General features: G+C 31.0%; 1 protein-coding gene across 1 annotated transcript in view; it reads right to left on the bottom strand.

Moving 5' to 3' along the window:
* Positions 1-3,821: 3,821 nt before the first annotated feature.
* LOC127288768 (probable tRNA N6-adenosine threonylcarbamoyltransferase) overlaps positions 3,822-16,833 on the bottom strand; it is a 122,640-nt gene continuing 109,628 nt past the window's right edge. Inside the window, exons 3-4 of the mRNA XM_051316408.1 lie at positions 9,329-9,507; positions 3,822-9,243 (exon numbers count right to left, since the gene is read on the bottom strand). Coding sequence (XP_051172365.1) covers positions 8,876-9,243; positions 9,329-9,507 — 547 coding nt within the window. The 3' untranslated portion in view covers positions 3,822-8,875. The remainder of the gene's footprint in view (positions 9,244-9,328; positions 9,508-16,833) is intronic.

The following is a 16,833-nucleotide window of genomic DNA, read 5'->3' as shown; positions in this document are numbered from 1 at the left end:
CTCAACCGTTTAGCGTCAAGGTCCTTAGATCAGTAGTACAAGATATAATTTTGGGTGTGGATTTCTGCAAAGCCTGGAATATGGAGGTACAATTGGGACTGGGGTTATGGAGAGTTTTCAATGGCGACTGGCATGTTTTTGGCGTCAAGGATGGGATTGAGAGTGATGAGTCGATCTACGCTGAATGCGCTGGAATCTCTGCGTTGACGTGGTGGAGAAAACGTACAATCGAGTGGCGAGAGAATATTACTGGAAAGGAATCTGGAATGATGTCCACCAGTATGTCACTCGATGTCCCCAGTGCCAGCTTCACAAAGCATCACAAGCTGGACCGGCAGGACTAATGGGACAGAGGATAGTTGAGCGACCATGGGCTGTATTAACAGACAATGGGAAGAAGTTCGACAACAAGTTCCTCAAGGAAACGCTTCAGGAATATGGTGTCAAACACATCACCACACCACCCTACTACCCGCAAGCTAATCCTGTGGAGAGGAGTAACCGCACATTGAAGACCATGATTGCGACTTTCATAGGGAATGATCATCGCGACTGGGATCTTCATGTTCACGAGTTTCGCCATGCTATGAACACTGCGACACAGGTGGCGGCTAAAACGTCTCCCGCATTTTTAAATTACGGAAGACATCCTCGACCGGTTAAAAGTTTGCGACGGGAGGTAGAACAACGAGATCAGGTTAAGAGAATTGCGCCAGAAGATTGGGTAGACAGGGTAAAGAGGTTGGATGCGTTGCGAGACTTGGTAGCGAAATTTATCGACAAAGAACGTGATCGACAGACCGAGTACTATAACCGTAATCGACGTGAGGGGTTGTTTAATGTGGGTGATCTAGTACTCCGTAAATCACACAAATTGTCGAGTGGTACACGGAATTTCGCGACAAAACTCGCACCGAAATATAAAGGCCCCTTCGAGATCGTGGAGAAATTATCACCTACAGTTTTTGTCTTACGCGATAACGAGAGTCGTCGTATTCCTAAAATCCATGTCTAAGACCTTAAACGATATCTCCCCCTACGAACTCAGTAAATTTTACTAATGATAATATAATTTTAGATTCGAGGAGGAATTTCGACAAGGGTAATATGAGACAAAGGGAACGAGATCAACGACAAAAGCTTCAAGGACCTTGGACAAAATGTAGTTCTCCATGTAGTCGACAAGGGACGGACAATTTTTCGACTTGGGTTTTGGTGTTTTGGTTAGGCGTTACTGCTGGGAGTAGTAACGGCCTAGGGGGGAGGTGTTTGTGACGAAGTAATTCGTCACAAGGCAATTTTCGACTCGGGTTGAGTTTCGCGCGTTTGGAGTTTGGAGCCGAGACAACGCAGGAGTCCAGGAGGTGGCGCCATCGCGGCGGCCACTTATGGAACGAGACGGAGACGAAGGCGATCGAAATGGAAGATCAATGCGATATACACTGAGAGCGTGTGTCGAGAGATTAGTTAGTTGTTTTGTTTTTGACTAAGAAAAGTGTCGTGTGACGCTGTAGAGAGTAGCGTGTGTAAAGAAGGAGTCGAACGGAGTTCGACTCAGATAAAATAAAGAAAAGAAAAAGTGTGAAAGTGTGCCTTTTTTCTTAATCAGCCCATTTTCCCGACTCCGGCGTGTTTTTTCCGACCACGAGGACCTGCCGAGAGGAAGCTGTGTGCTGATTTTGTCGTCGTGGGTAAGTCCAATTTTGTTGTGTCGTGTCTCAAGGGTCGTGTCCCTTTTTGCGACTTTCGTTTTCAACAGAATCTCCTCTGAGATTTAATTTGATTAATTTGAGTTTTGGGGTCATTTTGTGAAATTTGTGATTTTTCTGGTTTGCAAATTCCATTCAAAAATTGGCTGGCGTCTAACAATTTTCACGTTGGGTTTTCTTTTTGTAACTTAAAAAGGGGTTATTGATTAACAACATTTAATTAATTTAATAATTTCGTTATAATGTATTTATTTTATTTATTTATTTATTTTTAATTTTAATCAATAATAATTTTCATTATTTTTAATTTAATTTTTCACAAAATTATTTTAAAATTTCTTTACTTGAATAACCTGAAATCTTGAATCCTAACGATCTTAGGTTATGAAAGTTAAGAAATTTCTATATAATTATGTGAAAAATTTATATTTCTTTTTAAAAAATAAAAAAAAATTTCAGAATTTTAAAATGAATTTTACCAGAATTTCCAATAAGAATTTCGACAGAAATTCCAAGGAACACTTTTCTGGGAATTTTTTCTCGTAGGTAGAGTTAAGAAATATATTTTGTAAATATGTTCAATGGATTCAGTTTTTGTTTCATCAAAAGAAAAATTATTTTAAATTGAAAAAGTTTTAGTTTAGTTTCAAGTAAAATTTAAGTATATATTCAACATATCTTTTTAACAATGTAAATTTTTCTTATATTTTTAAATAACAGAGTGGTACAAGAAACATTATTTCTACATTATACCTTTGGTTTTAAAGGAATAACTTCACCATAAATTTTTTCAAAAAAGTCTACATGAAAACTTTGTATGTGTCTCTTGATTCCAGAAATATTTGCATTTTTCATTTTTATGATTTTCTCTAATCCTTTAGTTTTTTCGCAAAGCGTACATTTTGCAAATTTTTGGCCATTATCATCTTTCCCATATATAAAAATTGTATTTAATTTTTCTGCACGATCATTCCTGGGTTTTTGGAACTTCGAAGTATTAGCTGCATCACTATTCATTTGATAAAAAGTAATTAATCTACAACTGTAATACTAACCTTCTTGTGAGTTAAGAGTAAGAGCTAGTCCATTGTCACGCGCCCATCACGGTGCTCTAGAGTGAATTTGAATAAAATTTTTAGGTAACTCAAATTTTCTAGTGGATTATGTCTCTAGGTGGTATTAGAATGAAAATAAACGTTAAATTAAAAAAATTTACTTGGCGCTTTTTTTGGTAGCGAAAATAAGTTTTTTTGATTCATTTTCAAACTTTGATCTATAGCTTCTTTTGAAAATAATATTATCACTCTAGTAATGCATTTTAAAATTAAAGTTTACAGTATATTTTGCTAGAAGCAAATGTTAGCTTTCAAAAAATAGCTTGTTTAGGGTACTAAAATTATATTTTTCTGGAAATTTTGAATTTACAGTAGAATCTCGATTATCCGAGATTCCGTATTATCCGAGGCACCGAACACGAGGTGCATGCTCGGATAAAACGGATGGAACCGATATGCATTAACAAAACTTAGACCCAAAAGTTACGTTTATTAGATTTCAACTTTTATATATGTTACGGGCAATGTGCGGGAGGCGGGCAATGTCCGAGAATGCCCGGGCATTGTCGACAATGCCCAAAATCAGTGGGCATTGTCGACATTGCCCTGTTTTTTTCGGTCAATGTCGAAAATTATTTATAAAATTCTGTTTTCTGGGCAATGTCGACAATGCCCAGTCCATTTTGGGCAATGTTGAAATGCATAAAATTTTTTAATAAAAAATAATTTGTAATATAAGTAAATATTTCATCACTTGTTAAAACTGAATAATTGAATAATATAATCAATTTAACGCTGTTTACTAAATTCTGAAGAATTTTTATTTGTGCAGTCAATTCAATGGATTTATTTGCAATCATTTTGTGTGCCCCAAAAGGAGGACTTTTCGTCATTTTACGATATCAAACATAAGTATAGACTTCATTGTGATACTCGGCTGTAATTCTTAATTTTTAATATTTAATGTACTAAAATAATGTTTTATAATTGTAAAGAAAAAAGTTTTAATAAATTTTGTACTTAATTATCAATTAATTTTATTATTTCTACAAAAATATTAATTAAGGTGAGAAAAATTTATTTGATCAACGCTTTGTTAGTACAACAAATTATTTTGCTGTCAAAAAAACGGACAGACAATTGTGCTTACATGTCTTGTGAGGAATATGAAAGTTACATTAAAAAAGTGGACCAATTAAAGTTATGCGAAAAAAAGGATTCGAGGAGTTACAGATTTTTAAAAAAATACGACACAATTTCCGTGAACGGAAACAAGAAATTAATTAGACCTATTAACAGTGACAGTGAAAATAAATATTTCGGGCATTATTTTCTAATAACATGTTACTTATTTATGATAAACAACATTGCCCAAAAATTAGTGGGCAATGTCGAAAATGCCCGGGCATTGTCAACAATGACCGGGCATTGTCAACCTTTTGTAAACGTTTTTAAAAATAAGTGGGCAATGTCGACAATGCCCACTGATTTTGGGCATTGTGATTACAATAGTTTGAATTTGTGATATGAAAAATGATGTAATTTTGTATACATGTGTATCTTTAACGTTGCGTTACATTATATTTTGTTGTAAAAAACTATAGGTAATAAAAATTAATGAACATTAAGAAATTTAGTTCAGAATACAGATAGTTTATATATATTTTAGAAAAAATTTAATGTTTGTTTTAATAATTCATTTTTTTGACTAAAATGGAATTCGTACAAGAACATGTTCCAAATGTAATTCAAGAAAATGTACATGAATCTGCACAAGAATATACATACAAGAACATGTACATTTTCTTGTGCAAAATCTGATACTAGATTTTAAGGGCGAGTGACACCTTTGAGGTCTCTTTTGAACCTGTTTTTTACGAATTTTTTTAAGACACAGGAATAAAGTAAACAAAATTTGGTTTTGAGGACTTTATTTGTTAACTTTTACAATTTACGAAAATATATTTATACTTAAAAAAATTTTCAATTTGTTGCTTATAGAGAGCGCCAAAGTTGATCCCCTATCTCTGCAGGGCAAATCGGTGGGCAAGATTCCGGTTAGACCGTTTAATATAAATCAAAAATTCAAATTTTTTAAAAATCTGTGATAGATTTAGCTTTAGAGTACGTAGGATATTTTAAAAATATTAATTTTTATGGATTTGGCAGCTGTTTAAAGAAAAAAGTCAATTTTTAGGGCGAAATTTTTTCAAAAAATCTATTGCCAAAAAAAAACAAACCAAAAAAAATCCGCTACGTACTCTAAAGCATTAGTAAATGACGATCAAAAAAACTTTGGTCGAAGTCAATCCGATCAAAACTATTCGAGCTAGACTGCCCACCGTTTTGTAAAATATCATTACGAGAAAAATGTTTAAAGTTTTAACAAGCACTCGCAGCGCTCTTGGACACCTTCTGCAGATTTCGATTTTTTCACATAAAATAACTTCGAAATCACTTATGATATAATTTCTAATGTATAGGGTCATTTGGGGAAAATGTAAACAAGGGGTAAATGTAAATAGCAGATATTGCAGCTTAATTTACAGACTTAAAATTAAGTTCGACCCCAATATTTTAACCTCAGCTCACCTGCAACAGGTTCTGAGTATTGCCAATTTTTTTTTCGACAATTGTCAAAGCCATACTCCAATTTGTCGCTTAATGCATGAAAGATTGAAAATCAAAGTTTTACTGTTTCAGTATTTTGTCTCGCATTTGAATAAAAATGAACTAAAAATTCAAACTAAAATTTCTAATTATTCCTTATGAATCCCTTAACAAAAGCTGACTTTGATTTTTTAATTTCGTCAATTCAGTTACTAGATAATTAAGTGTTGTGACGTGGCACCTTTTTTTTATATAAACAAAACTATTAAAATTTCTTAAACAAATTTGAGTCCGAGTTGTTGCTGCTGTTGGTTGCAACTGAGATTCCCAGCTCAATGGTCATTAATGTTTTTTTTTTGAATTGTTTGTAAACCCTCTGTTATTCCCTTTCATGAACATAACTGCAAATTGTGCCCCGGACAACACGAGAAGCCAACCACTAATTCACCGCAGATTTTGAAATTCGCACTGTGAGGATTTGGAAATACTGGAAGAAATCAACTGCAACGTCGGAACGCATGCGCCACTCCGTCACTTCCGCCCGCAACTAAGAGGAAGATACCACCGTAGTTAACTCCGTATCGACTCTTTATTGGAAATCGACCAACCCTGGACTCAACCTCCACATGTTAACCGATAAAAGGATCCCTCGTCTAGGAATTATGTCCGCTATTTATTAGTCTACACAGAATTCGAGGAAGCCATCCTAGAGGAATAATTAACAGTAGGCAATTCCACTGTCAATTCTCTATGGTATTAGAGACGCCCCTTGCCCAGGACCGTATAATCTCTGGCACATTGGCCATGTTTCCCTTTTCCCTTTTTAATCACAATAATCGAATCTATGTTGCCATGTCCCAGATCCAGATTATACGGAGGCCGACGACAGTGAAAATTAGCAGCCCGGAAAGCAAAGAAGAGTGAGTGTGAAATCACAAAAGGAGAACATACCACAGGTCACTATTCTCCACCTGTGATCACGTCACTCGTTGAGCGTAGGGATACGAGTTGGTCATGCAAAGACACCGGGAAAATGTGCGGAGAGGGGCGAGCGAGCCTACGTCACGGCAAAAGCCAAAAGATTCTCCCTCTTTTCTTCGCAAGCAGCAAACAGCAACTCGGAAGTTTGTGTACCGAAAGTCTCCTTTTTTTTCTATTCGTAGGAACAAATAAGTTAAAAGTGAACACGATCCAGCTCGATCCTGCCGAGAAGTCCTCGCGAGAGTATTTTCTCCGAAATAAAGTAAGTGCCTCTGACATATTCCCCAAAATTATGTCATTTGCGATGTAATTTAAAACAGGTGGTTTGGCCGGCCTCGTGGTCGAGCGAGTGTTGTGAATCCCTTTTTTTTGTGCACAACTGTGCTCTTGTTTCCTTTCGAAGAATAATCAATGAAATAGCTTCATTGATTTTGATTATTTAATTCGAACTATTAATTCTGTAATTCTCTGGCCCTGTTTGGCTCTCACTCTCGCTCGACCACGCTGCTCGGATTTCTCAGTCAAGTAAGTTATTTTTCATGTTAATATTACATTTCTTTTGTTTGTTCCCCTTATTATAATGTGTTTTTCCCTTTTGTGGATGTGTCCCACTTTAACCCAATTATAATAAAATATTCGTGAGTTTGTCCCACGAAATATTCATTTTGTCACTCAATTCGACTATTTTCCTCGTGATGAACGACGAATAATCTCGTGGAATGTCCCACGAGAATGCCCCAAATGTCCCTAAATGTCCCACTATGTCCCACACTGAAAATGTCTAAGACCCCTGAAGTCTTTTACCCTATTGTATATTATTGGCACCTCTCCCGCCCCATATTTGCTGAATAAGGACTTTATTGTGTAAATCTTGATATAAATTATGCGTATTTTCTTTTATTGTAAATTAGATATATTTTGCTTGTACACATTTTGACTATTTGACCTGGGAATTCGTTTTGCGAAGAAAGATGCCATTTCTGTTGCTTAATTTAAAACTTTTGATTTTTATTTGAAAATTGTATAAAATTTGTTTAGTGTTGCGTCCCTGATGTCGCGGTTTTATTGTTGTAGACTTTCCTTGAAATGGCTCTTAAGGTTATTTTACACTCGTTTTATGTCGTGGTCAATACATTTTATTGTAATCATCTTTTTATTGTAAATATTAATTTTGAAACCTCCTGAATAAATTGTCAACTGATTTATTTTATACTGAATGTGATTTTCTCGAACCCTGACCTTCTCCCTGAGTTACCAATACTTTTGTCGTTTCTCTCACGCATTTCGTTTCTACCTTCAGTGTAATTTTATCGAAAATTAGTAAATTTTGGTATTTTATTTATTAATTAATTCGATTATTTTTTTTTATCGTTTCTTTTAAGTTAAATTTTGATTCACTCTTGATTAATGTCTTGCTCAGGTACGTAGGAATCCTAGAATAAGAGTGAGTGATTGGTTGATTGATTGATAGATTGTTTGATGCATTGATTGATGAATTGATTGGTTGATTGATTTATGGATTGGTTGATTGAGTAATTGGTGGATTTATTGGTGGATTGGATTGATTGGTAGATTGATTAGTTGATTGGATAATTGATTTATTGATTGGTGGATTGCTTGATTGATTGATTGATTGGTGGATTGATTGATGGATTGATTGGTTGATTGATCCGCCATTTTGAAAATTTTAAATTTGTCTTCAAATTCGTATTCAGTGACCTCAAAAACCCCCGAGTAGCGAGATTCAAGCAAATTTGATCAATTTTTAACAATATTTTTATGTTTGTCCGCCATTATAGATCCGCCATTTTGAAATTTAAAAATTCGATTTTAGAATCTTATTCAGCAACCTTAAAAACTTATTTTCACCAAGTTGAATGAAAATCTATTAAAATTTATTCAAGTTATTCAAGTTTTTACATTACTAGTTTTGTTATGGTAATGATTGCTTATTTTATATGTTGCATATCAATCAATTGGTTCAATTATTTTACATCTACCAAGAATTTTTTTTCATTTTTTACATCCCTTTACACAGTAGTAGACTTGGGATAACTTTTTTCTTAAACCTCTTTAAACTGCAGGGGTGTTTACATTTACCCCGATAATTTTGGGAAAATTTCAAAATCTCGGGGTAAATGTAAACAGTCCGTTTTAAGCGATTCAAGTTGATCAATATTTTTTTGTACCTCATAAAATGTTTCTAGGGAAGTGAAGTAACAAGTTCATGCAGTAGAAAACCGGAAGTATTGCTTTTTAAAATAAAAAACTTACGTTATTGTCGAAACTAAGCAAATCCGTTTACATTTACCCCAAATGACCCTACATCATAAAATATCATTTAAGAAAAAAAATCGATTTTTTTCGGGTCAAAGGTGTCACTCCCCCTTAATTAGTATTTGATTAATATTTATCAATTAATTAATATTTATATTAAATCATAATAGAACTGTTAGTTAAATAAAATAACAAATAAATTATTTGTTTTCTTCTCAACTTTATGATTTGACTTATAATTAATTAATTAACGTTAGTTTCACTTTTTCGAATTTTGCAATCTTCATTCGTATATGTTGATTGCTTGTCGACTAATTCACAATTTTCATTTATTGAATGACTTTCTCTCCATGTAACTAAAACATCATCAGTACGGTATCTTTGTTCGCATTCAGTATCTTTCCACATTGTAGCACCTGAAGTTTTATATTGCAATAATCCTGCTACTGCAATCATAACTCCATTATCAATACAAAATCGTTCATCTGTAGCATACAATATTGCACCCCTTTCTTCACACATGATACGCATCATATCTTGCAACCTCTTGTTACATCCAACACCTCCAACAATCAATACGTTTTTGGATCCCAGATACGCCATTGCTCTCTCTGAAATTAAAAGAGAATGTATAATATTCGATAGGGATAAGATAAATATAAATTTTCAAAAAATTAAAAGGCAGCGTAATTTAACCTGTTATTTCAATTAGCATTGAAAATAATGTCTCTTGAAATGAGAAGCATAAATCTTCTTTTGTGAATTCTCCAGATTTAAGCCATTTTTGTAAACGTTCTTGCACATACGTTAAAATACCAGAAAAAGAAACATCCATTCCTTTCACCACGTAAGGCAATTTTAAAAACTTTTTACCTCTGTAAAATTGAATAAGTTGAAAATACATATATATCTCTACTTGGAAGTGTAAAAATTAATTAATGTTATTAGATCTTGGCTAAATTTAATGTCAACGTAATAAAATTCACTTATTTTTATAAAATGTAAAGGAAACGTAATTTTTTAAAATTTCCAGACAAAAATAAATTTTTAAATAAATGTAAAACTTTTTTAAAAAATTGTAATTTTAATAAATACAAAATTTCAAGGACTACACTAGCTTTATTAATTACTACATAGAGAATAAGGATTTACTTGTGTTTACATAGTACATCAGAGGTAATTTTTTTAAAACTCAAATTGATGGTCCTAATATGGTCGAAAACGGGGATTCTTGGAGTCGCGGGTTACAAATCTGTTGCCAGTTTTTCAAAATTTCAAATGTCATATCCAAAATAGATGAAGTTAATTTTTAAAGCCATTTAAATTTGCTTGAAACTATTGATAAATTAAAAAATTTTACGTTGAGGGTGGTTCTAACGCTTAAACGACTAATTGAAAGAGCGCCATTTATCATGGGTACTCTCCTTAACACCAAAGGACGAAAGTAAAAATTTGTGTCGATTTGCATTGAAAAAGTTTTGATTGAGCGATCAGCAGTTCCAACAGTGGAAGTGCTCTGTGCGACCTCTATGCTCAATGTTGAGCGAGCAGCTGTTCCACGTTATTGTTAACAAGATTTGGTGATGCTGCAACATCAGACTTGGGCAATCAGTGCACCCAAGTTGAGAAACAGTTAGCCCCACTATGAAATTGCGCAGAACCTCTTTATTTAGTGCTTCTTATACAAGCGTTAAGAAATCTGAACGCTCAAGACTTTATCAGTGTGTATGTTTTACGAATTATAAATGCATGGTTTGTACCCCCTCCTCGAATTAAATTCAGGAGGTAAAACAATAAAATAACTAATTAAAAAATTTTATAACCAGGTATTTTTACTCCAGCAAGGCAGAAACAAAGCCAGAAATGCTCCATCACCCTCTAAATTTTTTTTATATCGAAAAAACCACCCTTAAATAGAAAAATTCAAATTTAAAAGTAAAAAATATTATATTACCGGTTTTTTTAAAAACAGAACCTTACTTGTATGTAGTTTTGCTCTTCTAACTCAAAAAAATAAAGCCATCATTGTTCCATCACCCTCTGAATTTTTTTAATCGAAAAAACTACCCTTAATCTGAAGAATCAAACTTAGGAGGTAATACAATATAATTATATTGTATTACCTCCTAAGTTTGATTCTTTGGTGGTTTTTTCGATTTAAAAAAATTTTAGAGAATGCGGAAACAAAGCCAGAAATGCTCCCTCATTCTCTAAAATTTTTTTAAATCGAAAAAACCACCAAAGAATCAAACTTAGGAGGTAATACAATATAATTATATTGTATTACCTCCTAAGTTTGATTCTTCAGATTAAGGGTAGTTTTTTCGATTAAAAAAATTCAGAGGGTGATGGAACAATGATGGCTTTATTTTTTTGAGTTAGAAGAGCAAAACTACATACAAGTAAGGTTCTGTTTTTAAAAAAAACCGGTAATATAATATTTTTTACTTTTAAATTTGAATTTTTCTATTTAAGGGTGGTTTTTTCGATATAAAAAAAATTTAGAGGGTGATGGAGCATTTCTGGCTTTGTTTCTGCCTTGCTGGAGTAAAAATACCTGGTTATAAAATTTTTTAATTAGTTATTTTATAGTTTTACCTCCTGAATTTAATTCTTCAGATAAGGGGTAGTTTTTTCGATTTAAAAAAATTCAGAGGGTGATGGATCAATACTGGCTTTATTTTATTGAGTTAGAAGAGCAAAACTGAATACATGTAAGGTTCTGTTTTTAAAAAAACCGGTAATATAATATTTTTTACTCATTAAATTTGAATTTTTCTATTTTAGGGTGGATTTTTCGATTTAGAAAAAAATTTAGAGGGTGAGGGAGCATTTCTGGCTTTGTTTCTGCCTTGCTGGAGTAAAAATACCTGGTTATAAAATTTTTTAATTAGTTATTTTATTGTTTTACCTCCTGAATTTGATTCTTCAGATTAGGGGTAGTTTTTTCGATTTAAAAAAATTCAGGGGGTGCTGGATCAATGCTGGCTTTGTTTTTGAGTTAGTAGAGCAAAGTTTCGTAGATGTGAAATTCAGTTTTTTAAAAAAATAAGATGATTTAATTTTTATCTCCGAAGTGTGAATTTGTCCGTTTAAGGGTGGTTTTGGTCGATTTAAAAAAAACTGAGGGTGATGGAGCAATTCTGAGCTCAGATTCGGTTTCAGCGGGCCAAAATACTATAGGAAATATATGTCTAGTTCAAGAAACAGACAACTTTTTTTTGTGTGCCTGTGTAGAGGATCGAGGAGCTATGAATATTTCTTTTCATTTAGAAATTGAATATAATAATTATTGAGATTTTATATATCCTCCTTTTTATTAACAGGATTTTTTTGTAAATTAATAAGTATCATATCTGATATTAAACGTTTTTTTTTATTTACTTTCTCTGTCTAGTATTTTAAAATTTTTCCAATCAAAATTGTGTATGTAAGAATTATTGTGTGTAGCAATTACATTATTTTTAGAGTTTCTATGTTCTTTAATACGAAGACCAACCATTCTTTTTGATTGTGCATACAACATAAGATAAAGGCCAATTTTTACAATTAATTTTATAAACAGTATTAGTATTTTCATCTTTTTTGTTTTTATCTTTGCCTTTTTTAACTAAATTGTGGTGCATGTTATTGTTTTTACAAGGAATGGATAAAATGCTATACTTTTTTTTAGATATGAGGAAGTTTTTTCAAAAAAGGTTGGGAACGTAAGGTAGAAAAATCTTTGGTATCATTGTATATAAGGTATTATTCTTTTTTGTTATAGGATATTGAAAATTTGACTCAATAGAATGTATACGTTTAGTTATGTTTTTATTTATAAATTCTGATGGGAAATTGTTTTTAGTAAAATGTCTTTGACCAATTCAATGTTTTTTGCATGGAATTTTTTGTCAGAGATGCTCTATCAATTAGATTATAAATTATAGCGATTTTTTGGTTAAAAGGGTGGTTTGAGTTATAATTGATGGTTCTACCAGAAAATGTGGGTTTAATGTACCAGTCAGTAGTAAGTTGATTATTTTCGTCAATGATAATAAGAACATCTAGAACGTTAATAGTATTGTTGTTTTGAATTTTATAAGTGAATTGCAATCTTCCGTCATAATTATTATAAATATTGATCATTTCATCAACTTTATCCATTGGTATGCAAGTGATTATATCAGCAACATATCTGTAGGAAAAGGATGGTTAAAAAGATAATCTATCATTACAACAAGTTTCAAGGTCTTCCATGACAATATCAATATGTGGAACATGTTCTTGCACATGATCATTTATGTTTTTTAAATAAAATTTTAAAAATTTAAAGGCTGCGCAGTAGTTTTCTTAAGCCTTTACAGCTGCGCAATAATTTTTAGCGTGCATAAGTGAAGAGTCTTAATAATTATAAATTATTAAATTTTCACATTTTTTTCAAAAACATTTTTAAATAAATGTTCTTATACAAGAACATAAACGAGTTCATGTAAAAGTACTTGTACATGAAACCTGCACAAAAATATGTACAAGAACATGTACATTTTCTTGTACAAGTATATTTTCTTGTCCAGGATCTTGTACAAGTTCTGATACAAGAACATGTCACAATTCCGGATACTGAACTTGTTCCAGAAAATTACTTGAACATGTACAAAAAAATGTACAAGTTCATTACTGAATATGTACAAGAACTTGCACATTTTCTTGTACAAGTTTTTTCAGCCGGGAAGTTTATTTCTAATATCATTAGAAATTTCATTGTTTAAATTCTAAGATATAATGAAATCTACGGCTTTATATAGTTAATTGTTGTGTTCATGTTTTTATTTATGTCATCAATATTAAAATTAAAATTATTGCCTAATGATATGAAGTTGAAAACATTGTCAGGAATTGAAGTATTTGAAAGATTTAAAAACCAATTCGGTTGTGCATTAAAAGGATTATTATTAGTGTCAATATTGAGTCTGTCATTTTTTAAAAAATTGAATTTTTGTTTGAATGTTTTTTACAACCATTAATATAAGATGTATGTTGTTGATTATGTTTGCAATAAATAAGAGGAGAAGAATTCAAAAAAGTGTTATCAATAACAGTCACACAATTTTGATTAGAAAAATTTTAAAATACTAGACAGAGAAAGTAAATACAAAAAAAACGTTTAATATCAGATATGATACTTATTTATTTACAAAAACATCCTGTTAATAAAAAGGAGGATATACAAAATCTCAATAATTGTTATATTCAATTTCTAAATGAAAAGAAATATTCATAGCTCCTCTATCTAATTTGATTACCTTGACATATCTCTTACTTTATTTTCTATTAACTGATGCGGTCATTCACTTCATCACAACTGATTCTATATACTTCGAAAAAATGTTATATTTATTTTACCAGTGTCAAATCAAAACTGCTATGACATAGACGTTAGTCTTAATTTTTCACCGGTAATTAAGTTTTATGTAATTTTCATAACAAAAATTATATGTAATTGTAATGTAATCAAAGATTGGGATGATCATGATGTTGCCTATCATTGGCTGCTAACAATAAGACAAAAAACGGATTCTCAAAAACTTGGTTATTAATTGGCTACAAAGATTGGACCAGTATTGGAAGCTAATCATTGGTTTTTAATAACTGTTTAATATTAGTAGATTAGTAATATTTCTTATAATATAAGAATCGCTCTTTCAAATTTCGTAATGAATGTTAACTTATGTTTATAAGTAAATAATTTGCAGCAGTTTTTTAATAAAATACACGATTTCTTAGTTTTTTTTATTTGTAAATTTTTTTGGGTACGTTAACTTAAAGGAATATTTATTTAATTTTATTTGAAAATGGCGACTAAAATAATTTTTTTTGTCAATTCGTAGTAGAGTGTACGAACTAATTACGATTTTGAGGTCAGATTTCCAAAATTTAAAATGGCGGATCCAATATGGCGGGCGACTTGTAAAGAATGATAAATTTGGCTTGAAACTGGTTACTCGGGAAATTATGAGGTCCCTGATTACGACCCTGAGGTCAGATTATCAAAAATCAAAATGGCGGATCTAACATGGTTGTCGAATTCTTAAAACTCAAGCTTTTTTGCAAAACGATTAGATTTTTAGGCAATTAACAAATTCGACATATTGGTTCTGTTATAAAAAATTTTACGAATATAACTTAAGATTTGTAATCAGCGACATCATAATCCCCCGACTAACAAATTTCAAAACAAATTGTTAATTTCTTTGTTCTCAGGATTTCGTACACACTACTACGAATTTGCAAAAAAAACTATTTTAGTCGACATTTTGCGACCGCTATTTTCAAATAAAATAAATACTCGTACGTTGAAGCTTGATTATTTTTGTCACGATATATGTGTAAATAAAAAATATTCTTTTAAGTTAACGTAGCCAAAAAAATTCATAAATAAAAAAATGACTAAAAAAATCGTAATTTTTATTTAAATACAGTCTGCAATTTGTTTATTTATAAACATACGTTAATATTCATTACGGATTTTGAAATAATAAATAATTATTTTTAAAATAAATTATTTAAAAATTTAAAAATTTATTTGTATTTTATAAGTTTTGAAATCTTTAAGCTTTCTTAGCTAATATGAAATTACAACCTAATCTTTTATATATTAAATTTATAGATAATTATGTTTCAAAAATAATGAGTTTTAACATTATTATTTTAAATGTCTCTTAAATTAACAAAATCATTATTTCTTACGTTTATTAGTAAAAAATAATTTATTTAATATTTTAAAAGTTTATTATTTCTTATTTAATTAAATAAAAATAATTTTATTAAAATAAACTGTTTTTCATAAAAATGTTTAGAAAACATTTTCTAGAAAACATCTAAAATTGATTAAAATTCTTTTAAACGCTTGATTACAATTGTTATCTGTTTTTTATTAAAGGTTAAACGTTCTTTTATTTTTTTAATCCTAAAAATAATTCTAAACAGTATTCAGAGCAGTGAGGAAAGCAGTAACTTCGAGCAAAGAATTTATTGCTTTATGGGCAAATCCACAGAACCGCGTAATTTCATGTTATTAACTATAATAATCTTGGTATTCATTCATTCATTCATTCATTCCGTCCGGACCCCTGCTGGGTTTTCGGTGACAGAGAAAAGAACAAGTTATGGAGAGAGAAAGATATATCTTTATTTTGCAAATGAGGGTTCGCTTGACCTGCAATCTTTTAAAGAGGATTAATTAATAACTGTGAGGACCCAGGTAATAATTTCTTTCTCCCTTTATCACGTGAAAAAACTATAAAGAAATTCTAAAACTGAATAGGTAACGCATACCTTTCTTTCTTACACCAAGGAATATAACATAAGTACTTCTTCGTTTAACATTGCGTTTCTCTATCTAGACGATTGAAAATGGCATAAGAACATCTTCGTCTAAAATCTTAATCTTCTTCCTTTTTGTTTTAAGAATAAAAATAAATATTCATATATCTGTATATATGTATATAGGGGAGAGTGACAAACAGTGGGACACTTTTTTTCAAAGACATATTAATATGTTAATTTTATATATTTTTTGACACTGTTTAAATTAAGCAATCGCAAGAAATTATTTAAATAAAAATTGATTGTAACATTTTAAAATATTTTAAATTATTGGATATTATACTTAAAAACATCAGTAAACGAAGTAACAATTACACTTTTTTTAAAACTGTCCTATTTATATAAAAATCAGCATTGTATTTCAAGAAAAAATTTACTCCGTAACGTCAAAAACAGTTTTTTTCAATTTTCTTTGTAAATAATGAATCAATGTGGCTAAAATTTTTGGAGATAGTGTGTTGTCATAAACATGCTTTACATTTAAATTTTGGTCGAGTTTCTTTAAGTAGTTTTTCAGAAAATTAAAGTGTCCTACTGTTTAAACTGTGCCACTGTTTATCACTCTTCCCTACCTGTATTAGAGCCCCAGAAAATTTTAATAAAAAAATTTAAAAATTATTACCTGGCCCCTCAGAATTAATCTTCATTAACAAAGGCTCTATTGTCCAAGGATTGGTAATGTTTGTGGTAATTGTTCTGAGGGTCTAATACTGGTATATATACATATTTTTTTTATTTTGAAAACAGAAAAAAAGAAGAGTAAGATTTTTAGGCGAAGATATTCTTATGTTATTTTGAATCCTCTAGATAGAGAAATGCAATATTAAATGAAA

Source organism: Leptopilina boulardi, unplaced genomic scaffold (assembly GCF_019393585.1).
Source record: "Leptopilina boulardi isolate dan_hultmark-lab unplaced genomic scaffold, ZJU_Lbou_2.1 LbouV2_393, whole genome shotgun sequence".
Taxonomy (NCBI): domain Eukaryota; kingdom Metazoa; phylum Arthropoda; class Insecta; order Hymenoptera; family Figitidae; genus Leptopilina; species Leptopilina boulardi.
The sequence above is the reverse complement of the archived record's forward strand: the minus strand, read 5'-3'. Positions and strand labels throughout refer to the sequence as shown.